The 23,483-nt window shown below is 34.9% G+C and overlaps 2 protein-coding genes and 1 long non-coding RNA gene across 3 annotated transcripts; 2 read left to right on the forward strand and 1 right to left on the reverse strand.

Moving 5' to 3' along the window:
• The first annotated feature begins 473 nt into the window (after positions 1-473).
• Positions 474-6,870, forward strand: LOC121318272 (protein transport protein Sec61 subunit alpha-like). The gene is made up of 12 exons (XM_041254775.1): positions 474-584; positions 1,476-1,543; positions 1,947-2,012; positions 3,188-3,266; positions 3,458-3,589; positions 3,882-3,991; positions 4,279-4,432; positions 4,661-4,821; positions 4,915-5,112; positions 5,394-5,585; positions 5,849-5,925; positions 6,009-6,870. Exons 1-12 carry the CDS (start codon positions 578-580, stop codon positions 6,193-6,195), a joined length of 1,431 nt encoding a protein of 476 aa, XP_041110709.1. The 5' UTR covers positions 474-577; the 3' UTR covers positions 6,196-6,870.
• A 736-nt stretch (positions 6,871-7,606) lies between these two features.
• LOC121319052 lies at positions 7,607-8,975 on the reverse strand. The gene is made up of 3 exons (XR_005950644.1): positions 8,731-8,975; positions 8,415-8,468; positions 7,607-8,271 (listed from the first exon to the last, which is right to left on the reverse strand). It is a non-coding gene; the product is annotated as an uncharacterized LOC121319052 (long non-coding RNA).
• Positions 8,976-9,041: 66 nt separating this feature from the next.
• On the forward strand, positions 9,042-17,009 carry LOC121318273 (cell division cycle protein 123 homolog). Its single transcript, XM_041254776.1, has 13 exons — positions 9,042-9,137; positions 9,534-9,605; positions 9,855-9,912; positions 10,215-10,247; positions 10,400-10,495; positions 10,780-10,886; positions 13,331-13,379; positions 13,570-13,645; positions 14,286-14,408; positions 14,651-14,679; positions 14,836-14,964; positions 15,534-15,671; positions 16,066-17,009. Exons 1-13 carry the CDS (start codon positions 9,064-9,066, stop codon positions 16,105-16,107), a joined length of 1,026 nt encoding a protein of 341 aa, XP_041110710.1. The 5' UTR covers positions 9,042-9,063; the 3' UTR covers positions 16,108-17,009.
• Positions 17,010-23,483: the final 6,474 nt, after the last annotated feature.

The following is a 23,483-nucleotide window of genomic DNA, read 5'->3' on the forward strand; positions in this document are numbered from 1 at the left end:
GCGACCACTTCTTCCAAATAAGAGCGAGGGAGCTAGCAAGGGTCCTGCGCAATTTGCTGCCGTCACACAGGAACCTAGCCTACTGTTAAACTGAGATTGGTAATCGTTTCAGTGTTAGATCCTACTATTTTTTAGAGAACAAAAAGTGGTTTTAATTTGTTTAGAATATAAATATACGATAGTAATAATATTAGTTTTATCGTGTAATAGTACATATGTATTTTAACAAGCTGTCTTTTATTGCCTGGAAATATTTTTGACCTAGTGCAAATTTTATATAAAAAAAGGTTATGTCTTATTTGACTGAATTAATAAAGAGTATTGTGTATGTTGAGATGGGAATTATACATACTAACAATTTGCACTGACGTGTTACTAGGTGGGTTGACCTTTCCAAGACTAATCCTTAGGCTACACAGCCATTTTGTTTGGAAGCATCACGTGACGTGTCCTTTCCTTTTGGCATCCCCCAGCAGAGAGAAGGGAAGAGAATCGGCAGAACAGCAGAGTGGGGCATACTTATATTTTACATTCTAAATGTTAATTCATCAAGCACTTTTAAATTGTACTTTCAAACATGGGAAGTAAGTATATGATTTTTGGTATACGTATGAACCATAATGTCGTTTTCGTAAAACAGGTGTTGGTACAGTACAGTAGTGTAGCGTGATTTGGTTTCTGTAAAACTCAATCACAGTGCTGCTAACCACTCAGTTACTAAAATTAAAAACTGCTGCGAGAGTTGAACTAACCCGATTCACCTTTAAGCCATTTTTCTACTTTCTGTTTTTTATACAGCAAGTATGTGGGTTCGAAGAAGTAAAAGTAAATAATAATTAAAAAGCACAAAAAATGTTGGAAACAAAGTTTCATGGAATTGAACCGAATTTAATAAAATTACACAGTTGTGTGTTACAGTACTTTGAGTTTGGCTTAAAAGTTATGTTTATTTTCTTATATTCCATCCACCTTATCTCAAACTTTTTCAGCCGACCGTTGCGTTGCATCAAACTGAATGTTTGAGTGTTATTTTTTTTTCTTTTGTCTTTTCAGATTGTATGTAAAGCAAACGTTGTTTTACTACAATGGGAGTGCTAGGCAAATCCCCAATTTGTGTTTAAACTATACTATGTATTCAGTATATTTGACTGAAAATCGCAATTTCATTCTAATAATTAATGTTACATTTATATGCAGTCAGTATATGATGCTGGTGGTATTTTGCTGTGATTATTCTTTTGTCACATCACACCAGATAATTAAAGTAGAATTACTTTAAGTTCGCCTTCAACAGTGTGTGTGTGTGTATATATATATATATAATATATATATATATATATATATATATATATATATATAATATATATGCTGGCATTGTGATACTACAAGGAATAAATTTATGGGTTGAACTAAACGTTATATGTAAGAATATCACTTTGATCTTCTATATAAAATGTATTTTTTCCTTTTACTAGTTAAGTTTTTAGAAGTTATAAAGCCCTTCTGCGTTGTTCTACCTGAAATACAGAAGCCCGAAAGAAAGGTAAGAATATATTCTCTCATTTGTTTTAACCTAAATTGTGGACATTTGGGTAAAGATGAAAATAAAGCTGTCCATGAAAGGAAGAAAATGTGAAGAGCCAACAGATCATCAGCACAATGGAAAATTTCTTTTAAACAATTGTTAGTACTGCATTAAGTAAACTTTGCTCATGTGTACTGTGTAATTAGGGTCTAATTAATCTGTGAACTCTTTTTTTGTGTTAAGGATCAAAAGCATGCCCATTCCTTACCTAATAGCTTGGGGGAAATAAAAGCCGGGCGATTTTATTTAAGATGTGAAAGCTCAAGTTTCCATTGTAGTATTAATATGATTGGTGCTCTGTAGTTATAGTGTGTGTGTTGTGTGTTTTTTTTTTAATCTAATCAAATATTTTGTTTTCCAGATCCAGTTTAGGGAGAAGGTGCTATGGACGGCTATAACGCTTTTTATATTCTTAGTATGCTGCCAGGTAATGTACATATTGGCAAACACTGTTGCAGCAGCAAAGGTCATTCAAAATGATCTAGACAAGATTCAGAACTGGGCAGACACATGGCAAATGACATTTAATAGAGAAAAGTGTAAGGTACTGCACGCAGGAAATAAAAACGTACATTATAAATATCATATGGGAGATACTGAAATTGGAGAAGGAATCTATGAAAAAGACCTAGGAGTTTTTGTTGACTCAGAAATGTCTTCATCTAGACAATGTGGGGAAGCTATAAAAAAGGCTAACAAGATGCTCGGATACATTGTGAAAAGTGATGAATTTAAATCAAGGGAAGTAATGTTAAAACTGTATAATGCACTAATAAGACCTCATCTTGAATATTGTGTGCAGTTCTGGTCACCTCGCTATAAAAAAGATATTTCTGCTCTCGAAAGAGTGCAAAGAAGAGCGACCAGAATTATTCCGGGCTTAAAAGGCATGTCATATGCAGACAGGCTAAAAGAATTGAATCTGTTCAGTCTTGAACAAAGAAGACTACGTGGCGACCTAATTCAAGCATTCAAAATTCTAAAAGGTATTGACAGTGTCGACCCAAGGGACTTTTTCAGCCTGAAAAAAGAAACAAGGACCAGGGGTCACAAATGGAGATTAGACAAAGGGGCATTCAGAACAGAAAATAGGAGGCACTTTTTTACACAGAGAATTGTGAGGGTCTGGAATCAACTCCCCAGTAATGTTGTTGAAGCTGACACCCTGGGATCCTTCAAGAAGTTGCTTGATGAGATTCTGGGATCAATAAGCTACTAACAACCAAACGAGCAAGATTGGCCGAATGGCCTCCTCTCGTTTGTAAACTTTCTTATGTTCTTATATACTTAATATACATTTTTAAAATCCTGTAGTTACAGGTGTTTTAGAATTTGGCGGATGATTAATGGATGAATTGTCTTGAAAATAGTGCTGCAGACTGTTTTACTATCAGATTGTATTTGTGAAGCATGGTGATGTAAATCCATAGTTTCTGATGAACTACCTACTAACGCAAGATGCTAGTAATTTAAATCTCATATTTTGACCACTGTTGGACAGAAAATGTGATGGCTTTATAAAGCTGTAGAATGGGGTGTTTTTGTTTTAATAATTTCATACAGTAAAAGTAAAATATTAGATGGCTTTTATTTATTTTGCAGATTCCATTATTTGGAATTATGTCATCAGATTCGGCAGATCCTTTCTACTGGATGAGAGTCATCCTGGCCTCCAACAGGGGTATTATTTTCTTGTTCTAATGCTAAGTTTATTTACAATATGAATAAACACTGTAGTTTGCAAGTGGAATGATTTGCATCCTGTGTTTTTGTAATAACCTCTATTTTAACTTTCTTATTGAAAATATACCTGTTTGAAACTGTACCTGGCTGTAGGAGATGGAATGACATCAGTTTTACATATGTTTGCAGGTACCCTGATGGAACTTGGTATCTCTCCAATTGTAACATCAGGCCTGATCATGCAGCTCCTAGCTGGTGCTAAAATCATTGAGGTTGGAGATACACCAAAAGACAGGGCTCTATTTAATGGAGCACAGAAATGTAAGTATTAAATAGTTGAATGAGGAACCACACAAGCTTAATACAATAAAAGCTGCTGTAATGCATGTTTATTTGCATGCTTAATTGTATTTGACTAGTAATACATAGCATTGGGAAGAACCGTCTCCCAGAGTTGTATCTAATTTAACCTGACATCCCAGTTATCAGTATCCCGATTAGGCGGCGCTGACTGTAACAGTGAAACATTGCAATTTCTGCATGATATATTAATATGTTTTTCTTTGTTTTATTTAAAAACAAAATAAAACAAACTTTTCTTTCTACCCACCAGTGTTTGGTATGATTATAACTATTGGTCAGGCCATTGTGTATGTTATGACTGGAATGTATGGAGATCCTGCAGAAATGGGAGCTGGCATCTGTCTCCTAATCATTATTCAGGTGAGTGATGTCATATAACCTGTATAAATGTAGTTTATGTTGCAGAAAAGAATATCCATATCCAGTATTGGTCCAAAAAAAACACAAAACTGACAATTTCAGTTCCTTGCTTTGGACCTATTGGCTGTATTATTTACTACACTTTTGTAGTCTCACATTATAAATACTCAAACAAGCAGTATACATCTAAGCAGTGGCTGAGTCGTGGGTTTATAGCACCAGAGGTTTCTTGCTTGAGTTAAATCCCAGTTTAGATCAAGTTTTAATGAGGCTTTTTTGTTTTTTAGCTGTTTGTTGCTGGCATGATTGTGCTGCTCTTAGATGAATTGCTTCAGAAAGGATATGGTTTGGGATCTGGAATTTCACTGTTCATTGCTACAAACATTTGTGAAACCATTGTCTGGAAAGCTTTTAGCCCAACCACAATCAACACTGGACGAGGTATGTATTCCTTTTAAAGGAATATAATTTTCCAACAGCAAAGCACCTAAAAAAAAAACAGAAAATGTATAACAACCACAAGCGTGTGTGTCTCTCTCTCTCTCTCTAGCTTTCGAGTTAAGGTGAGAAAGTAGTAGCTATGGAATAACGGGTACTCAAACTACAAGAGCCAAATGAAATCATGTGAACATCATATATATTCTGTTTTTTTTTTCTTTTTCTTTCTAGGAACGGAATTTGAGGGTGCAGTGATTGCCCTCTTCCACCTGCTGGCTACTAGAGCTGACAAAGTCCGTGCTCTTCGTGAGGCTTTTTACCGCCAGAATCTGCCCAATTTCTTGAACCTGATTGCTACAGTGTTTGTCTTTGCTGTAGTTATATATTTTCAGGTGGGTTGAAATATAACACGGTTGTTTAGTTGTTTGTCAATGCATTAATCACGTTTAAGTTTTATAACTAAAGTTTTGAATTGAATTTTTCAGGGATTCCGGGTAGATCTTCCAATCAAGTCTGCCCGTTACCGAGGACAGTACAGCAGCTACCCCATTAAGCTTTTCTACACCTCCAACATTCCAATTATCCTTCAGTCTGCCCTGGTCTCCAACCTTTATGTCATCTCTCAGATGCTGTCTGTTCGATTTAGTGGGAACTTTCTGGTCAGCCTGCTTGGGCAGTGGGCGGTAAGCAGAGCTATTTGCATGTGTTTTTAATGTTTTAACATTAATGATTTTGTAGTTGTACCCAAGTAAAACAGTGTACAGGATAGCATAGTAAATTTATTTGGACAAGTGGTTTAAAAAAAAAAAAAAAAAAAGTTTTTTTTTTTTTTTTTTTTTTAACTTGTAAAAGTACATTTAGAAAGCAAATTATTGATTATCTGAAACCGCAGGGTGTTTGTTGACCACTGTACTGTATAGCTTGTGAACTGCTTGCCTAATTTTGTAACATGTTGAATTTGCAGGATGTAAGCGGAGGTGGACCTGCTCGTGCCTATCCAGTTGGGGGTCTGTGTTACTACCTCTCTCCTCCAGAGTCAATGGGTGCCATATTTGAAGATCCCATTCATGTTATAATTTACATTATTTTCATGCTGGGATCATGCGCTTTCTTCTCCAAGACATGGATTGATGTTTCTGGTTCGTCTGCAAAGGATGTAAGTGAAATGGAATGTATTTTTTGGAAACTGGATTTTATGATATGGTTGTAATGTAAAATACAAATTATAGTACAGTTGGGTTTTCTCTGCTACCAGTTTTCTTAAAAAAAAAAAAAAAAAAAAAAAAAAGTTTTTTGACATTGGCCTTGCAAACTTTGTTATATTAACAAAATATATTGCATTATATTAACCTGCCGTATTTGTATGTATACACTAAAGATTTCATCAGACTGTAACACAAACTATATTTATAACTATAGGTTGCTAAACAGCTGAAGGAACAACAGATGGTAATGAGAGGCCACAGAGAAACGTCCATGGTCCATGAGCTCAATAGGTAAGATAATTGTATACACTACTTCTTGCTGTACTTTTAGTAAGGATTAAGTTTTGTTTGGTTTACATTATGTTCTTCTTCAGGTATATTCCTACGGCAGCTGCTTTTGGTGGTCTGTGCATTGGAGCCCTCTCAGTTATGGCCGACTTCTTGGGAGCCATTGGATCAGGCACAGGGATTTTGCTTGCTGTTACCATCATCTACCAATATTTTGAAATCTTTGTCAAGGAACAGGCTGAAGTTGGAGGGGTGGGGGGCTTATTTTTCTAAGTGCCCAATTTGGAACTCCTCCTTATTTAATGCAAAAGGGATTTTTTTTTATGTTTTACATCAGTTTTTCTCTAAAAGATTGTTGTAGTTTTTGCTTATCTGTGCCCCATTTTGTAATGGGATATTAAGCACAGCCTGTGGGCAGCATTTAGTGCTAGCTGCCTTAAAATGTTTACATGAACTTCTTCAGTATCAAGTGTTGCCTGTAATGCTAAGAACCAATGCATTTACCTGTTTAAAACACTACAGAATTGCAGTGAAATTGAGTGCAATCTGCCAAAAAGGTTTCTGAACATAGACTAAATAATGCTTATTTCCATATGTAAGTGCTATGGTAGCACTTGCGCATGTAGTGACTTAGGATATGCCTCTTTTAAATTTTCTATTTATGCATCAACTTTAAACTTCCTTTTAAAAAAAATTGTGTTAAAAAACCATTGTAATTGTTCTTTGGAGGTGATGAGATTTGAAACAAGGCAAGTAGTACTTTGTTCACAGTGATTGTGAGCACTTTATGTGCAGATATTTCATAGTACTTTGTTCTACAGCAGTAATGTACTATAACAAATGTAAATAATAAACAACTGTTTAATAACTTGTGCAGAAGTTATGACTGAAGAATACATGGGAAAGAAATGGTGTTAAGTCAGTTACATATTAAATTTTGTTTGCAAAAATGTTGCTGTTAAGGGGTGTAATTATTCAGGGGGATAATCCACTTCTATACAATTGGAAAGTAAGTTTATAGTGTAAAAACATTGCATTCACAAAAAGAAAGTCTTAGGCTTTTCTCTTAAACTGCCTTTTCAAACGTGATATTTACACACATGGTGGTCACACGTGGTAATTGCAAATTAACACTGGGCACTGATTGGCTTGTTTGTGTGACATGATGATTTGCAGTTTTATGATTGATTGCGAACAGCCAATCATCTTCCAGATCTAGTGGGCGTCTACTTTGCATTTGAAGTGCTTAACTGAATTAAATTTTAAATCAATCTGCGCTTGATAACATAAAAAGCTACTTAAACATACTTTCTGACACTGGTCTTGGCACAAGCAAAATCATAAGTCTGTGACAGGACACCGTAATGAAGGCTCAATTCGCAGCTAGTGGAGAGCAAATCAACAGGAAAGACACAATTGGTCCACAATTCTGCCATCGGCTGGATCGAAACAACACCCTCACTCAAAGCCATCCAGTCAAACTGCCAACCCTGTCTCAGTTCTTTCCGCACCAGCCAATCCACTCCCTGCCAGCTTGAATGACGCCCCGCCTCCAACAACAAGTTTTGAGTCCGGCGCAATACTACACAGACTACTCAACAATTGTACATGTCCAGATAAATTAAAATAAGAAAGAGTAAGACCCCCCCAAAAATAAATGTTATCCAAATAATAATTTTAGTAATAAAATTCTTTACGTGTGTCGTTTTTCTATTCTAATTTTGTTAGGGACTATTTTCCTCAGCGGAAAGTTACACCAACGACATATCATAAGTTTGAGGTAAACATAGGTTTTAAAGGTTTTTTTTTTTTTTTTTTAATTATTTAAAGAGAAAATAAAGAAATTGTTTTCTAATAAAGATAGAGTCCTCTCGATGTGGGCTCTACCATGTGGTGAATGACCTTGACTTGCATTAGCACCCTCGCCTATGGGCCCATAACTCCATCCGTGGTCATCTACCACACGGTAGAGCCCTTATCGACAGGCTTGATTGCTTTATATATATATTGCTGGGTATAGTGAAAACCTAAAAAGTGCCATATAAAGTACAGAAGATGAAAAACAATGAGCCAGGTTTCTAATGATGACTTAAAAGTTGAAAACACATGGCACCGTAATCTTAACAGATAGTTTTAATTCTGGAATTGTGGCAAGATGTATGTATTTGTTTTCTTTGAATTGTGTTAAGAACTTTATTTGGATCCATTACAAATATGTAAAAGAGGAATGTCGACTTATTCAGGACTTCAGAACAGGCAGTTCAGTTGGTTTTGATTTTGCATGTGTCCTCCCCATGGCATAGATATAAACTCTTGCATCCAGCACTACTTGTTTTTTCTTCACCATTTCTTAAAAAATCAAAACAATGTATTACTTCAATAAAGATGTAAGGGCTGGTTGAACTTTTGAAACACTGAATTCCACATGCTTGAAATTACAAAAGCAACCCTGATGTTTATGATCAACATGTGTAAAATAACAGCAAACTTACCATCAATTTTCTTCTGCAATTTATTTAGAGGAACTAGAACTATCTCCACAAATTCTGCAAGCAAACATAAATATATCAACAGAAGTAGTGCTCAGATGTTCAGAATAAGTAAATAAAAATTAGGTTTTCCATGCGCATGCATAATATAAGAAAAATTTTTACCTCCACATCTATATATATATATATATATATATATATATATATATATATATATATACACACACACATGCACGTCAACAATTACCTTTGTTTATTTGTGTATTTTAAATGTTCTACAAACAAAACAGAAAAATTCTCCAGCTGCTGCATTATTTACCTGCACAAAACAAGTACTCGGTGCGATGAGTTCACACAGTCGCTTCATCAATCACTTATCAAATCTTAAATGGCGTTCTTTGCAAATCCTTCCGTAGCACTGCTCTTTATTCAGTTTGTACTGTACCAGCTATCAATTAAAATAATGCAGTAATAACTGTGTTTTACACAAAGTTATACATTGGTTAGCATACAAATAAAACAATCTAATTTTGAGCAGCTTCAAGAACTAAGTGTTAAAAAATATCTTGGCGGAACACATACTGAATGCGTTCGGTTTTGGCGGAGTGTTTTTTCAATCGGACAGCTATTTCTTTTTCCTGTCGCAAGAAGCATGAAGAAAGAGCAGGTTGTAAACTGTCAGTTTTCTGTCTGGTATCCGACATTTAAAAAACACACAATAAAAAGGTAATATGTACTATTGTTCATATAACATTCACTAGAGAAGAAACCACTGGGCGGGCGTGGAGTGACAATATTATATATATATATATATATATATATATAGAGAGAGAGAGAGAGAGAGAGAGAGAGAGAGAGAGAGAGAGAGAGAGAGAGAGAGAGAGAGAGAGAGAGAGAGAGAGAGAGACAGACAGACAGACAGACAGACAGACATAGATAAAGCTGGAAGTCTTGATTATTTACACACTCAGAAGTATCACTCTGTAATTAATATAATACGTCTCCAAGATACATAACAGTGGGTTAAATATTGTACAATTCAAATAGTTGCGTGCAGACAAATAACAACAGCGAGCGAGTCACCGAGCTGTATAATTAATGATAACGTGCCATCTTTTACAGTTTAATTCTTCCACTGCCACAGAATGTCATAGATTATTTGCTGGATGACGGAACACTTGTAGTTTCTGGGAGGTAAGTTTGCTCCTTTTTTTCATATGTTATTTTAGCGACTTCAGGTGTTTTATTTATATTGGCATCGCTAACAAGCACTAGGCACTATTAATCCATATTAAATGTGAGGGAACATTTCTGTTTGCCTGGCAACTAGTTTGTGGAACAACAAAAGTCAGTCCAGTCCAGTGCAGTGCAGTGTAGTAAATGTGTAACTTAAGTTTATTGCAAAGCTTCAAAACTTCATTATATATATATAATTTGTTCCAGAGAAGAGCCGCCAAGTCACTCTCAGAATAACGACAGTGGTGAGGAAGAAGAAATACAGGTAAATGCTTTTTTTTTTAATTTAATTTCAGAATTAATACTTTTTTTTTTAATTTTATCAATTTTGTTTTGAATAGTAAAAAAAGTAAATAGTAATTTTGACCCTATTATAATTGACATCTGACACCAGAGAGCTTCAGTATTGGAATCCAAAGTCATCACCAAAATATATGATATATGGTATTAATTTAAAAGCTTAGCTTAAGTTAATTACAATTTCTTGATTTCTAGACATATATTTATTGTATGATAAAAACAACATTTCCAGAAATCCATTTTTTTTTTTTTTTTTCCTAATACTAGTGGTCAGATGACGAAACTACGGCAACTGCTACAGTAAGTACTAGAAAATCCGTGTAAATGTATAGTTTTTTCAACTTAAATTGTATTTATTTATTTGTTGGTCAATTTATTATATCAGAATAATAATGTACAGCATTGCATATCGTGAATTAACCTGTAACTGACCTTACAATATTCCCCTTTAGGCCCCTGAATTTCCAGAGTTTACATCAAAAGTACAAGAGGCGATCAACACTTTGGATGGGAGTGTCTTTCCCAAACTGAACTGGAGTTCTCCAAGGGTAAGAGTGGATGTGAGGGATGCTGTGGGTTAAAAAAAAATATAAAAAAAGCTGTGTGACGTCTTGCTACTTCATTGATCGATAGCTTTAGTGGTTCCAAATCGGGTTCCTTTCAAAACGCTATTATATTTGAGGTCATGTCTTTTACAGGTCTTATTGTTACACATAAAGGAAAAGGCATTGTCAGTCAGCAGAATATTTTTTTTAAATGTTTTATTTTATTCTTAACATGGTCTGATGATCCATTTTATAGCATTTGAGTCATTTTTTATTTTACCCAATAGGATGCAAACTGGATTGCTATGAACAGTTCATTACAGTGCCAGAGCCTGAGTGACATTTTCCTCCTCTTTAAGAGTTCAGACTTCATTGCACATGACTTAACTCAACCGTAAGTAGTCTTATTAAGCTAAATACATACATTTTCTGGTGACATAAATCATCATAAATTTATCATCAGTGGTCCGTCGCGTATCAGACTGCTCTAGTGCCACAGTAAGGGTGGATATTATAAAAAGGAAGGGGTTGGCAGTTGACTCCAAGTAGATTTTCTAGTCTATGCAACAGAAAGATTAACACTGGGGCGGTTTTTTTTCTCGCTCGATCTGGCGCTTCATTGGTGCACTATGTGTGTTCACGCCTGTTGTAGGCGTGGTATGGTATCAATTCCACTGCGGGGTAATAACGTTAATAACAAGAGTTTTTTTCTGATTTTGTTCTATATTTAAAATGGAAGTCAGGTTTGGTAGTATTTTGAGGAACTGAATGAGAAAACAGTGGAATGTAAATAATTATGCCAAACAAATTGTAGTTTGACAAAAACAAAAACGAAAACATTCAGAATTATTGTGGCTGGAGCTACTGATGGCAATAAAAAGAAAATACCCATAACAACATTTGCTATAGATTTGGCCGAACAAGGCGTGATCACGTTATCTCCTATGAGGACAGTGTGCGTGAATCGTGAATGCAGCAGTTTTGAAGTCGATGTAAGATTATCCCAATACTGTGCTGACCCATAAAACAATAACAGCAAGGCTGGGAAAACTTAAAGAAAGTCGTGCTACAGCTTTTCATACAAAACTTTCAAAGGGAGCAAAAGTTGCAATTACCACAGACTCGTGGACTCCATTCCCCAATCTTCCCACAGGCGGAAGGCTTTTTTCACTTGAAATTGTTCTGTAAGCTTTTGGACCGAACGGGCGTTTGTGTTTAGTACAGTTTTTATTTGTATGTTGGAACTACTGCACTAAAGTAAAGGACCTCTGAGACTTCGAACAGGCAGGCCAGGCATCTCTTTTTACAATTTAATGTCAAGTTGTATGGCTACGTGAATTTGAATACTTTACGTTATTTAGTAATACTTGACCATATGCAATTAACTGCACAAATATTGCATTAATGACTTAATAGATGACTTGTTTGTGTGTTAGTTTGGCATTTAAAATATGGCTTGTGGCAGTGTTTGGGAGGTTTGTGTACACTAGTACAGTATGTAGAGGAGAGTGGCGTTTGATTAGAGTACTCGGAAATTGTAATACTCAAGTCCTCGTCTCGAGCGGTAGATCCACCCCTACTATCAAAGACCGCAAAAACCTGTTAAGTCTCTGAGGCAGACTTTTTAATATCAATCACAGAGCTCTTTACAATTCCAAAATATTGTGCTGTTTTGTCGCTGGTAATTACCTTTTCCAGAAGTGAAAGTATTTCCAATTTTTTTTAAATTGTAAGCAGAACTCGCTTTCGCTTTCCTGTAGCCATTTTGCATTAGCACTGTAGACGTGGGTGATGTTCATCCCTTTTTAATTTCTTTTAATTATTATTTTTTTTAAACCATATAATTTTGGGCAAAGTTACTTCTAAAAAAACAAACAAACAAACAAAAACGTAATAGGTTCATGTTTTGTTGTTATTAAATGAACCTTTAAGAAATGCACTATTCTAAAAACATGCTGTCCGAAAATGTATTCACTATTTATATAGTTATCTCCACTAGCAACTTTAATTACAACCATAAATATAAACATTTCAATATATACTTTGATGTATATGTATTTTGTAAGTCTTTGCAATGTTAAAATGTTATTTGCTTATTTAGGGTTTATTTGCTTAGAAAACACTAACCAGGGCTGACAGTATTAGAATGTAATGTAAGAGTGTGTGTAGATATGGTTTAAACGTTCATACAGATGTAACAAAAGCACATCCATACCCTTGGTATTCAGTCCTGGCCCTCTCTTAATTGTGCTGTTTTGTGATGTAGACTAATGCTCACTGGGGTCCAGTAAAATAATTCCACTTCTGACCTGAGCAGAATCCAAACCAAGGCATCCAGTCTTAGAAAGCTAAGATTATATATTGCTTAAATATATTTAACAAAACATATATAGATATTTTTATTGACCAAAACCCCATATTTAATATAATATAATACTCAATTCATGTGTCCGTTAGTGGAAAAGGTCGCTCTGTATCTCTTGATTTAGTTGGGATTGGGAATGACCTTAGTCATCCTTGTTGGCTTTTTGCTTGTATTGATTCTGTGCTTGGTTGAATGCAGGTTTGCAGTGGCAGCAGAAAAGCAGTGCATTAGATAGAGACTGAGGAGTCTTGCGATTTAGAGTGGGGGATACAATAGGGACATGTTGCAGCCTTTTTATGTATACTACATTATTATAGCACATTTACATATTTCTGTATTTTGGGCATTTATGCAGTTACTAAGGCTCAGTAAAGGCTTTGACTGGACAAAGAACAACCCTTTACTTGCAGCTTTGTTTGATTTAAATCATTAGCTTAACTCTTGAGTAAAATATGTTTTGTAACTTTTTTCAGATTTATTCATTGTAATGACGACTCCCCAGATCCACAGATAAACTATGAGGTAAATAATTATTTTTAAATATAATATATTGTCCCATATCATTGAAAATATGTTTTTTATGTTGTTGTTTTTTCAGTTCTAAAAGTGTTTCAAATTACAATAGAACACCTTTTACATAATAGAGGGTTATATAGTACTTCTAAAAAAAAAAAAATTGAATAATATAAAGTTTAATTATTTATTTTGTTAGCTTGTTCTTAGAAAATGGTGCGAGTTAATCCCTGGTGGAGAGTTCAGGTGCTTTGTCAAGGAAAACAAACTTATAGGTATGTAGTGAATTTTCATTTTGTTCTTACAAATGCACTGTAGACTCAAAGTTTATCAATTTCTAAAGCATTCACAGTAATGCTCATCACTCACAATCTTTGACATCCATTCACATCCTAATGTTTGTTTGTGTGTCCAACCTGACTGTAAATCAGATTTTAGAATGTAAAGCTTTACAGATAACTAGAACCATACTTAACAAGAAAAATTAGGATTGGGCTAGTTCTGTTGCTGTCATTTAGACAGACGGAAAATGAGGATCTATGCACACCTTGTTCCGGGTTATGACCGATTTTACCATCCTTCATATTCTGCAGATGGCCAAGCTGAGGTCTCCAGCTACATTTTTATTTTTTAAATGCATAATTTACCCAGGATAAGACCATTTCTTTTCATGTGTTCCGTAGCAAGATTGTAGTTTAATTTGAAATCAGTAAAGTGCAAAAAGTACCCATCTGGTCAGTGAAAAAGGACAACCCAGTACAAAGCAATGCACATTTTGTCTTTTTTTCTTTTTACACATGTAAAGCAGCACAATAAAAGTATTTACTGTATTAACATGTGTGTGAAATAATATCTGTAAAGGATAATGGAAAAGTATTTCCCCTGAAATATAAAAAACAAACAAACTCTTCTTAGGTATCTCACAGAGGGACTACACGCAATACTATGATCACATTTCCAAACAGGAAGACGATACCTGTAGATCGATTCAGGATTTCTTCCAGGAGAACATACAGTATAAGTTCCTAGATGAAGACTGTAAGTATGTACAGAAAATACATTTATAAAAAATATATTTGAGTATTCCTGAAAGTTTTATAGCTTTTCACAAAAACTGAGTCTAACTTTACACTGATTGAAAACTGTTTCAGGTGATTTTAAGCTGCTGTTAAAGGTGATCCTGAGAAATTAGCTAAATGTCCGTTCTTTCTTCAATAAACCCTACAACTCTGTTTAAATAGGTTATATAACAGGATTTAACCCCCCTTTTTTTGTTTCAGTTGTGTTTGACGTCTACAGAGACAGTAGGGTAAGTAATTAAAATACAGTTTAAATTACACTCCTTTGCCCTAAATACAGTAATTGCTGTCCATATATACAACTGTTGTATGCGTTGCTTTACCAAAGCAGCCAAGGGCCCTTTAACTTGATGTAGCTGATGGTTTGTAATTGTTTTTCCTTGTAGGGTCGGGTGTGGCTTATAGATTTTAACCCCTTTGGTGAAGTGACAGATTCACTTTTGTTTACTTGGGAGGAGTTGACTTCAGGAACCAATCTTCGAGATGAAAACTGTGGCGGAGAGACCACAGAGCAGGTATTTATAATCTGATTAATAACCTGTAATAGTTAAACAAAAAACATTTTATTGTGTTGTGTAGTACATGTAAATACTCGTACTGGACTGCAGCAGCGCAAGCATCTCTAAATACAGAGCATCACATTAAAATGCTCTTATTATCTCCAACTGTGCCCATAAATAATCTTAAATGGTTTTAGACGAGTAGATAGTATACAAGACTATAACCTGCCAAATACTGTATCTGGGTTTTAGAAACTGCTCTGTAACAAGTTTAGAGTCACTTTTTAATTTAAGGTAATTAAATTATGTATTGATGAAGCAAATCTACTACAACCCCTTTGACATAAAATTGCATTTACAGGGATTGATAGTTTAATAATCAAACATGACAGGATTTAATCATTGTTAAGTTGTTCAATATTACATTGGTTAAATAACTGATTTTGTGTAACATTTTAATGCCTCAGTTCCTACTGTTTTAATGCAGTATTTCTCCCCATTCCTTGTTCAATTGGTCTCTTGTACAAATTTCCAAAGATAATCTTTGGCGTACAACGTACTTGTTGCTTTGTTGATTTTAAAAGGACTCTCCAGCATTTCGCTATACCACCAGCGATGTGACAGTCCAGCCGAGTCCCTGCTTGAGTTATCGGATACCCAGGGACTTTGTGGACCTCTCCACTGGAGAGGATGCATACAAGCTTATTGACTTTCTCAAGCTGGTAAGTGTCACCTTGCTCTTTAGCTGATCTTTGACACTAATAAGAGAATAGGCTTTGGTTAAGCTATTACTTGGTCACATAGGTTACTGTATGGGATGTTTTGACCAGATAACTAAGCTTTAAATTAAGAAATAATAATAATTTTTGTTTTTATATAGTGCCTTTCATAGTGGACCACCATCACAAAGCGCTTTACAAGATACAAGACTAGGGTGTGTGAACTATGCGTCAGCTGCAGAGTCACTTACAACAACTTCTAGACTAATTAAAATGGGAAAGCTCTATACTAATAATACGTGTGGATCTCGGAATATTAAATGTGTATTAATATATTTCCGTATACTGTATTTCCACTATTGCTCTATTGAGTTTGTCATTTTTTTTTTTTTTTCAGAAAAAAAATCAACAAGATGATGAATCTGATGAAGATGTGTAGGGAAAATTGTTCCTCAAAGCAGGATTGGGAATGGCTAAAGTTTATTGCTTTTTATTTTTGAAAAAAATAATACATAGCAAGGGGTACTGTAAACATGTAGAAATGTGTCTTTTTGGAACCGTGTAAAAAAAAAAAAAAAAAAAACCAAAAAATTATGGGTGCATGAGGATTTTTTTATTTCATACACCATGCAAAAATATACGTCTGAAACTATTTTACAAATAGAGAGAAAAGAAAACTGAAGGATAGCACCGGGGTTTTTCAACCAGTAGCTGCGCTTGATATTGTTTTAGTTTATTTATTGATTAGTCTGAACATTAATTTAATAGCTTGGTGTATTCGTGTATGTTTAAAAAAATGTTTCTTAAAGTACAGAATAAATTAGGTCTACATTTTGTTTGTCATTTGCTTGAAAACAACGGTACTGTAGCAAAGAAAATGAGTGATTTGTTTTTTATACCTTTTGAAAGAAAAGGTATTTGTAAATTGGGTAACTTAATATAAAATGGTCATGGATACATTTAGATGTACAGATTATTAAACATTCATCTTTCACAGTGTTGGCTTGAACTTAAAAAAAAAACAACTGCTGAAACAAAACTAGTAAGTGTAAAACTACACATTAAAGAAAATACATGCATAGTACAATTATTGTATATAGACCTGCACTTTACTTTTTATGGTTATAAAGACTTAACATAGTGTGTTTTGGGACAAGCTAACCATCTTTATTTGTAAATTGAAACATATTTAGCATGTTTGTAATATCACTTTATCAGCCTCATGTTAATAGTGTTGTGAACACAGATTTGTGTACCACAATATGGAGGTTTGATTACAAAAGGCTTTGTTATATCATGCTTAAATATAGTTAACTTGATAAATAAAAGCAAATGCCTCTATTTTGTTCTGTCCATATTTGATTGATTGATTGATTTATTTTGTATCATCAATAGTGATAATTAGTGATGTAAACCATGGTTACTATTATTTAAGTAGATTCAAATTTTTGAAAACAACGAAGAAGCCATCAAATAAATGACAGTGCTGCAGTGCTGTATTATTGATGGACAGCCTGAACCATGCATATCTACTGTACTACTCCTCTTTGAAGAGAATTTTTTTTTTTTTTCAGCCACAGGAGGGAGCCATTCTTTCACGAACGATGGTCTTTCAATTCTCAGGCATTGTGTGGATGAACTTTTCTTAGTTTTTTTAATATGAAATTTTTACCATAAGAGAAAGGCTTCTAATTGAAAAGTTTCAGAATTTTATTATGTTTTTTATAGTAATATTTAGTAGTTTGTAGTTACAGTTATGCAGTTGTTCTTAATAAAGTAAAATTTCCCTTAATTTGTAAAGACACATTTATGACAAATGCAGTGTTTTAAATGTGTATTTTTAAAAGCTTGTCTCCCTCTCGTGATTATGTTCCCTCCAGATATTTTGTTTGGCTGATTTCTTTTTTAAACTTCTGATGACAAAAACTCTAAAGAAGAGCTTACATTTTCTTTTGTATAGATTGAAAGCTTTCTTAAGGATTCATACACCACACAGCATGCATTGCTGTCCAGTAGATGATGCATTGGAACTGCTGCCAGAAGTATGAACTTAAGTTATATTTTACTTAAAACTATAAAACAAGTAATGTCCATTTACTTCCTAATGTTGTATTTAGAAGTAGAAATCCTAATTGAGACTTGCACATACTTGAGTACAGTTAAGCAAGAGAATTTCATATATTAAACACAAACTGCACTGGTGATGTAAAAAGAGTACAGTAAATACAAAAGTAATTGTAATGCAAACTTTATAACATTAGTTTATAATCAAAAGAAATATCTGCTCGTCTGACGGGTGAAAACAGTTCAAAAACTACATGCAGTATTGTTATTAGGTCGGCACAGATATAAACTGAATAAAACGTTGTCTTTTCTTGGAATGTATAACCGTTTAATGAAACTAACTTATAGCATTAGACGTGGTAATGCTTTTGGAATATATTACAAGAATAACAAAGACCTGTATTGATTTGTGTTTGTATGATTGATAACTTAGCCCAACTCTTTATGTATTGAGAATAGGGGGTGAATACATTTTTGTGGCAAGACCTGCAGCAGTTTGCAACTAGAATACTGTATTTAAAGCAGCACAGTAACGCTGTTCAAAATAAGACATATACTCATACTCCAAATACAAAAAATAGCACTCAAACAAATACAACTTCTATATAGACTTAAACATTTATGGATGGAGTAAGTTAACAGTGATGGTGACACTTTAAAATAGCTGCATTCTGAAGTAATTAATTTTGAATTCAGTAGTGTTAAGTCATCATGATTTAGAAACATTTAGGTTCCAAATTCCCCTCCATCTGTTACTAATTAATTCATTTTTTATTCTTTACTAATTCATACCCTCATATTTGCCCACCAGGGGATTGTGAGAAATGTGAATTCATGCATGAATGCATGCATTATACATTTGATCAACATATTTTGTTACAAAGGAACCTGCATATGTCATCAGCAACCAAACCCGCTTCAAGTTTGCAAAGCAGAAGTTGCTGTGATAAATTTTACTATCAAAATGGCTGTCACAAATTTTACAGAAACGTGCCCCTAACAGCAAACTACGTTTATTTGAAAGCCGCTTGACCAACAAACTCCAAACTTGGTAGGCGTCGTCCTGGTGACAATGGAATACAAATATGTCAAAATGGTGATGTTTTTAAAAACAATATGGCCGACAGACATATATTTACATCTTAAATTTAAAACCGCCTCAGTTGACAAACTGTTTACTTGACTAACTCCAAATTTCACAAGCAACATTCCTGTCACTGTATCAATACAACTGACTCAATAAAAATGGTGTTGACCTGAACCAAAATGGCCGTCTGACAAATTTTTTTTTTTTTAGCAACCTTTCGAAATCTTCTTGGGAAGCAGTGAAAGTGATTGATCTGAAACTTGGGATATATCATAAACATCCAAATTTGCTTCAAGTTTTGGGAAATAGAATTCACTATGATACAACTGAATATCAAAAAACTGCCACCAAATTTGACGAAACACCCACCAAACAAACTGCTTCTGCTTGAAAACCATTTAACCAACTTACTTCCAACTTGGTAGTCGTCATCCCGGTGACAATAGAAATCACAAAATGGTGTTGTTTTGTTAAACAAGATGACCGTCAGCCCTACATGTCACTTGCTAAGCTGTTTGCCTGTTAAAAACATAAACACACAGTTTAACATAGAAGTCAAAAAGGTTCACACAGTATCTTTTGTGTTACGATTGAGCGCACCTTCAATCGGGCTCCTTCACACAGCAGCAGTCCTGAGCAGACTGGCTGTTTTCTTTAAATGCCCTGCTCCTGGCTCTATTTTACAACAATAGACAGGTGCAGGTGATGAGTAACAATAAAATTATAATTAAACAATTAAACAAAATACACATTTTAGGCAGGGAGTACTAATTCATACCCTCATAAAATAAGCAAACACGTTTGGTGTTCACCAAAAGGCATGTGGGAGACTCACCAAACATATGGAAGAAGGTACTCTGGTCAGATGAGACTAAAATTGAGCTTTTTGGCCATCAAGGAAAACGCTATATCTGGCGCAAACCCAACACCTCTCATCACCCTGAGAACACCATCCCCACAGGGAAGCATGGTGGTGGCAGCATCATGCTGTGGGGATGTTTTTCATCGGCAGGGACTGGGAGACTGGTCAGAATTGAAGGAATGATGGATGGCACTAAATACAGGGAAATTCTTGAGGGAAACCTGTTTCAGTCTTCCAGAGATTTGAGACTGGGACAGAGGTTCACCTTGAACCTAAGCATACTGCTAAAGCAATGCTTGAGTGGTTTACACAGTCACAGTCAGCAACTCTGGTTTGGCATGAACAAAGGGCTTGAAGAATCAAAAGCACCTTAATATAAAGTGTTACCGTATTTTACATTAACAGGTGTAAGTTGGTGTGACAGGATAGCTGGGAGGACAGAGACTCGGAGACAGTCAAACTGCAGCTAAAGCGCTGCTGCGCTGTTTTAATCAACAAAAATAAATAAAAAAGACAAACAAAACACTGCTCACAGAGCCAAAAATAAAAGGTCAAACAAAAACTGTTCAGAGCCTTCATTGAACTTTGTAACACAAAACAAATTTAACAACACAGAAACCCAACACAAAACACCTCCAGCAAACAAACGCATTTCCCCCTTTTTATAGCATGTGGCTGGAGCCTAATTACTCAATTAGCTCCAGCCACATTCTCACATGTATTTTGGCAGGGATAGGAAATTAACCCCATCCCTGCCAACCACCACCAAATCACCACACAACAATATTTACAGACAGGGCCCTGCCCTGCCACAGTTAGGTTCAGTCATTTTATGTTATGTTTCTTTTTTTACTACTGTATTGTACTATTTGAATTGTATGTATTTATCTGGATCTTGTTCTATTTTGTTTTTGTTTGCAATTGAGAATAATTGTTTGCAATGTAAATTTAATCAGATACAAAATAGTAGTAAATTGGTTGAAGATTCTTACATTTTTTTCACTTTTGAGTCATTTATTAACACGTTATTATCACTTATGTTTCCTATACAAAAGAGGCCACTGTTTAAAATAGAAGACCTTTAATGATGTTTGTATTGTGTACTACATTTTTATTTTACAAACCGACTAATATATTGCATATGTACAAACATGGAGTATCAGGAGATCTTTATAGAGTGAAAACATGCCATTAAAATAATGATTATTTTCAATCATTAAATAATTTTACTACCAGTTCTTACAGCTTCTAAGACATCCTGAGACACTGGATCTGGCTGTTGGGCCTGTGTCCTTAATTGGTCAAACTTGTCTTTTGTCCTGATCTTTATACACAATACCTGAAATACATTAACATATCGTTTTGTACAAATTGTCCATCAAGCATGCGTACAGACACAAGTTTTAAATGTAAATGTTGTATATTAATGTTAATGTTATTTTCTTACCATTTCCTAAATTTCTGAGTGCAGCACAAACTAAAATAATCTTGTCTATTACTGCCATGTCTGCATTGTCAGCCTCATCACCTAAGAATTGCACGAGTTGTATGGGAAGGATACTCTTTAGAATCCTATTAGAAAGGGAAAAACAAAGGGAAAGTATTACTTCATATCTTATTTCTTCTCTTGCCATACCAGTTTTTTTCCCACCTATATATAGAATGAACGTACTGCATTAAATCATAAAATAATCATATGTGTGCCTGTTCCTGACCCTACTTCTTACTGCATTCCTGACTAGGGTTTACCATTTGACAGTCCTTGTCAAGGCCCTCTCAAACCTTTTGATCTTGTTCTCATCAACCTCTTTGCTCTTTGCTACTTTGTGTGGGAACAATGATGGAACATCATCTGTATGCTCTGGATTGCTGTTATTTTTTCCTGGAAAACCAAAAGCAATCATACACATCTTGATAAGGCTCTAGCCCTCATTTAATCAAATTTAAGCATGATATGGGGACCCACCATATTATAATGGTTATATTGTGGTAAATACTTCATAGTAAATTATTACCTTGAGATATGCACGCATTGAGGGTGTAAAGGCGACTGCATTACTTTTGTTTGGATTGGAACATTGCTTTGTTGTCCAATCTGGTTCAAGCAGGTTACAACATTCCGCTTGTTTTCTGTTTTGTCTACGTCTTTGATTACAGCTTGGCTCCAACACAGCACGAATCATGTAGCATTACATCAAGCTACTGTTTTCAAAGCCGTGCCAATCTTCGTACACACTCCTCAGTATACAATTCCGCCTTACGACTTTCCACACCCCCCTTCACTAGTTCCACCAGCTGATTTAAATAAGGGCCTGCTACCCATCATGCATCGCCTGATTTCACTAGTGCTTGTGGGTCTTGTAGTGTTTTTTTTTTTGCCTTTAAACATGTGCTGCATTTAGACTGTTTTGTGGCATTTTTTGGCACATTACCCTGCGCAATGTTAACAGTGGATCTATTTTTATTATTGTATCTTCACTATACCACCTTCCTGCCACTATATATATATATATATATATATATATATATATATATATATATATATATATATATATATAATATATACACACACATACATACAATCAAGCATGTATTTTTTCTATAGTACCCCATATACATAATAAAGTGTCTCAGCGCGTCACAAAATCTACTTAAAGACAAGAAAATATCTAATTATAAGCCCAGTCGAACAAAAAAGTCTTCAATTTAATTTTAAACAAAGAGATTGTGGGAACACTCCTGGTTCCAAAGAGAGTTCCAAAGCTTAGGAGCGAGACATCAAATGGAGCCTGCACCAAGAGTAACTGTCCGAAAAGAAGGTATACAAAGCAAGTAGGCATCAACAGAGCGCAGTGCTCGATTTGGGACATAACGCTGTATAAATTCAGACAAATAGGAAGGTGCCAGGGCAAGCAAAGCTTTATAAGTAAGCAGAATTACCTTGCACTCTATTCTTGACTTACAGGGAGCCAATGGAGGCCTAATAGAATAAGAGTTATGTGATGTTGCATCCTAGTGTGTGTCAAGATTCTATCAGCAGAGTTTTGAATCAATGGAAGCTTGGCTTGAGTAGTTTTTGGAAGCCAGGCAAAAAGAGTATTGTAGTAATCCTACCTTGATGCAACAAAAGCATGGATTAAGGATTCTGCTGCAACTGTGTCCAAGTATGGGCGAACACAAGCAATATTTTTCAAGACAGATCAAATATGTGCATCAAAGCGCAAATGTAGAACAAAAGTAACAGCCAGATTCTTCATCGAGCGACTTTAATCGAGACAACGACTACCCAAAGCAGGATTTTAAAGATTTTTTTTTTTTTATCTGACACACATATCCTGTTTTATTAACATTTAATTGTAAAAAGTTATTAATCATCCACTTTTGGATACCAGACAGATATTCTGAAAGCACTGAGACAGCTCCAGATAATTGAGATTTAACAGAAATATATAGTTGGATATCGTCAACATACATATGAAAACCATTCCCTATTCTGCATCAATTCCCCCAATGGTAGTGTATAGATCAGAAAAAAGAATAGGGCCCATAATAGATCCCTGGGGTACTCCCAACTTAGCAATATGGGATGAACAACCCCCAACAGAAACATATATAACAGGGTGATTAGAAAGTAAGTTTACCAAATTAAAGCACAACATCACTGATGTGGTAATCGACATATATATATATAGGAAGTATTCACCCCACTTGGACGTTTTCATAGTTTGTTGTGTTACAGCCTGAAATCTTGATTTGCAAAAAGGCATGTGGGAGACTCTGAAAAGATGTGGCAAAAGATTCT

The sequence above is a fragment of the Polyodon spathula genome, chromosome 7, assembly GCF_017654505.1.
Source record: "Polyodon spathula isolate WHYD16114869_AA chromosome 7, ASM1765450v1, whole genome shotgun sequence".
Taxonomy (NCBI): domain Eukaryota; kingdom Metazoa; phylum Chordata; class Actinopteri; order Acipenseriformes; family Polyodontidae; genus Polyodon; species Polyodon spathula.

Bases quoted from the DNA above. Each gene is read 5' to 3' on its own strand.
- LOC121318272 (XM_041254775.1), top strand. The intron at 4,822-4,914 runs GTGGGTTGAAAT...TGAATTTTTCAG, and splicing joins CTGTAGTTATATATTTTCAG to GGATTCCGGGTAGATCTTCC. The intron at 5,113-5,393 runs GTAAGCAGAGCT...TTGAATTTGCAG, and splicing joins GCCTGCTTGGGCAGTGGGCG to GATGTAAGCGGAGGTGGACC.
- LOC121318273 (XM_041254776.1), top strand. From the start codon at position 9,064: ATGAAGAAAGAGCAGGTTGTAAACTGTCAGTTTTCTGTCTGGTATCCG. The intron at 14,409-14,650 runs GTAAGTATGTAC...TTTTTGTTTCAG, and splicing joins TAAGTTCCTAGATGAAGACT to TTGTGTTTGACGTCTACAGA. The intron at 14,680-14,835 runs GTAAGTAATTAA...TTTTCCTTGTAG, and splicing joins ACGTCTACAGAGACAGTAGG to GGTCGGGTGTGGCTTATAGA.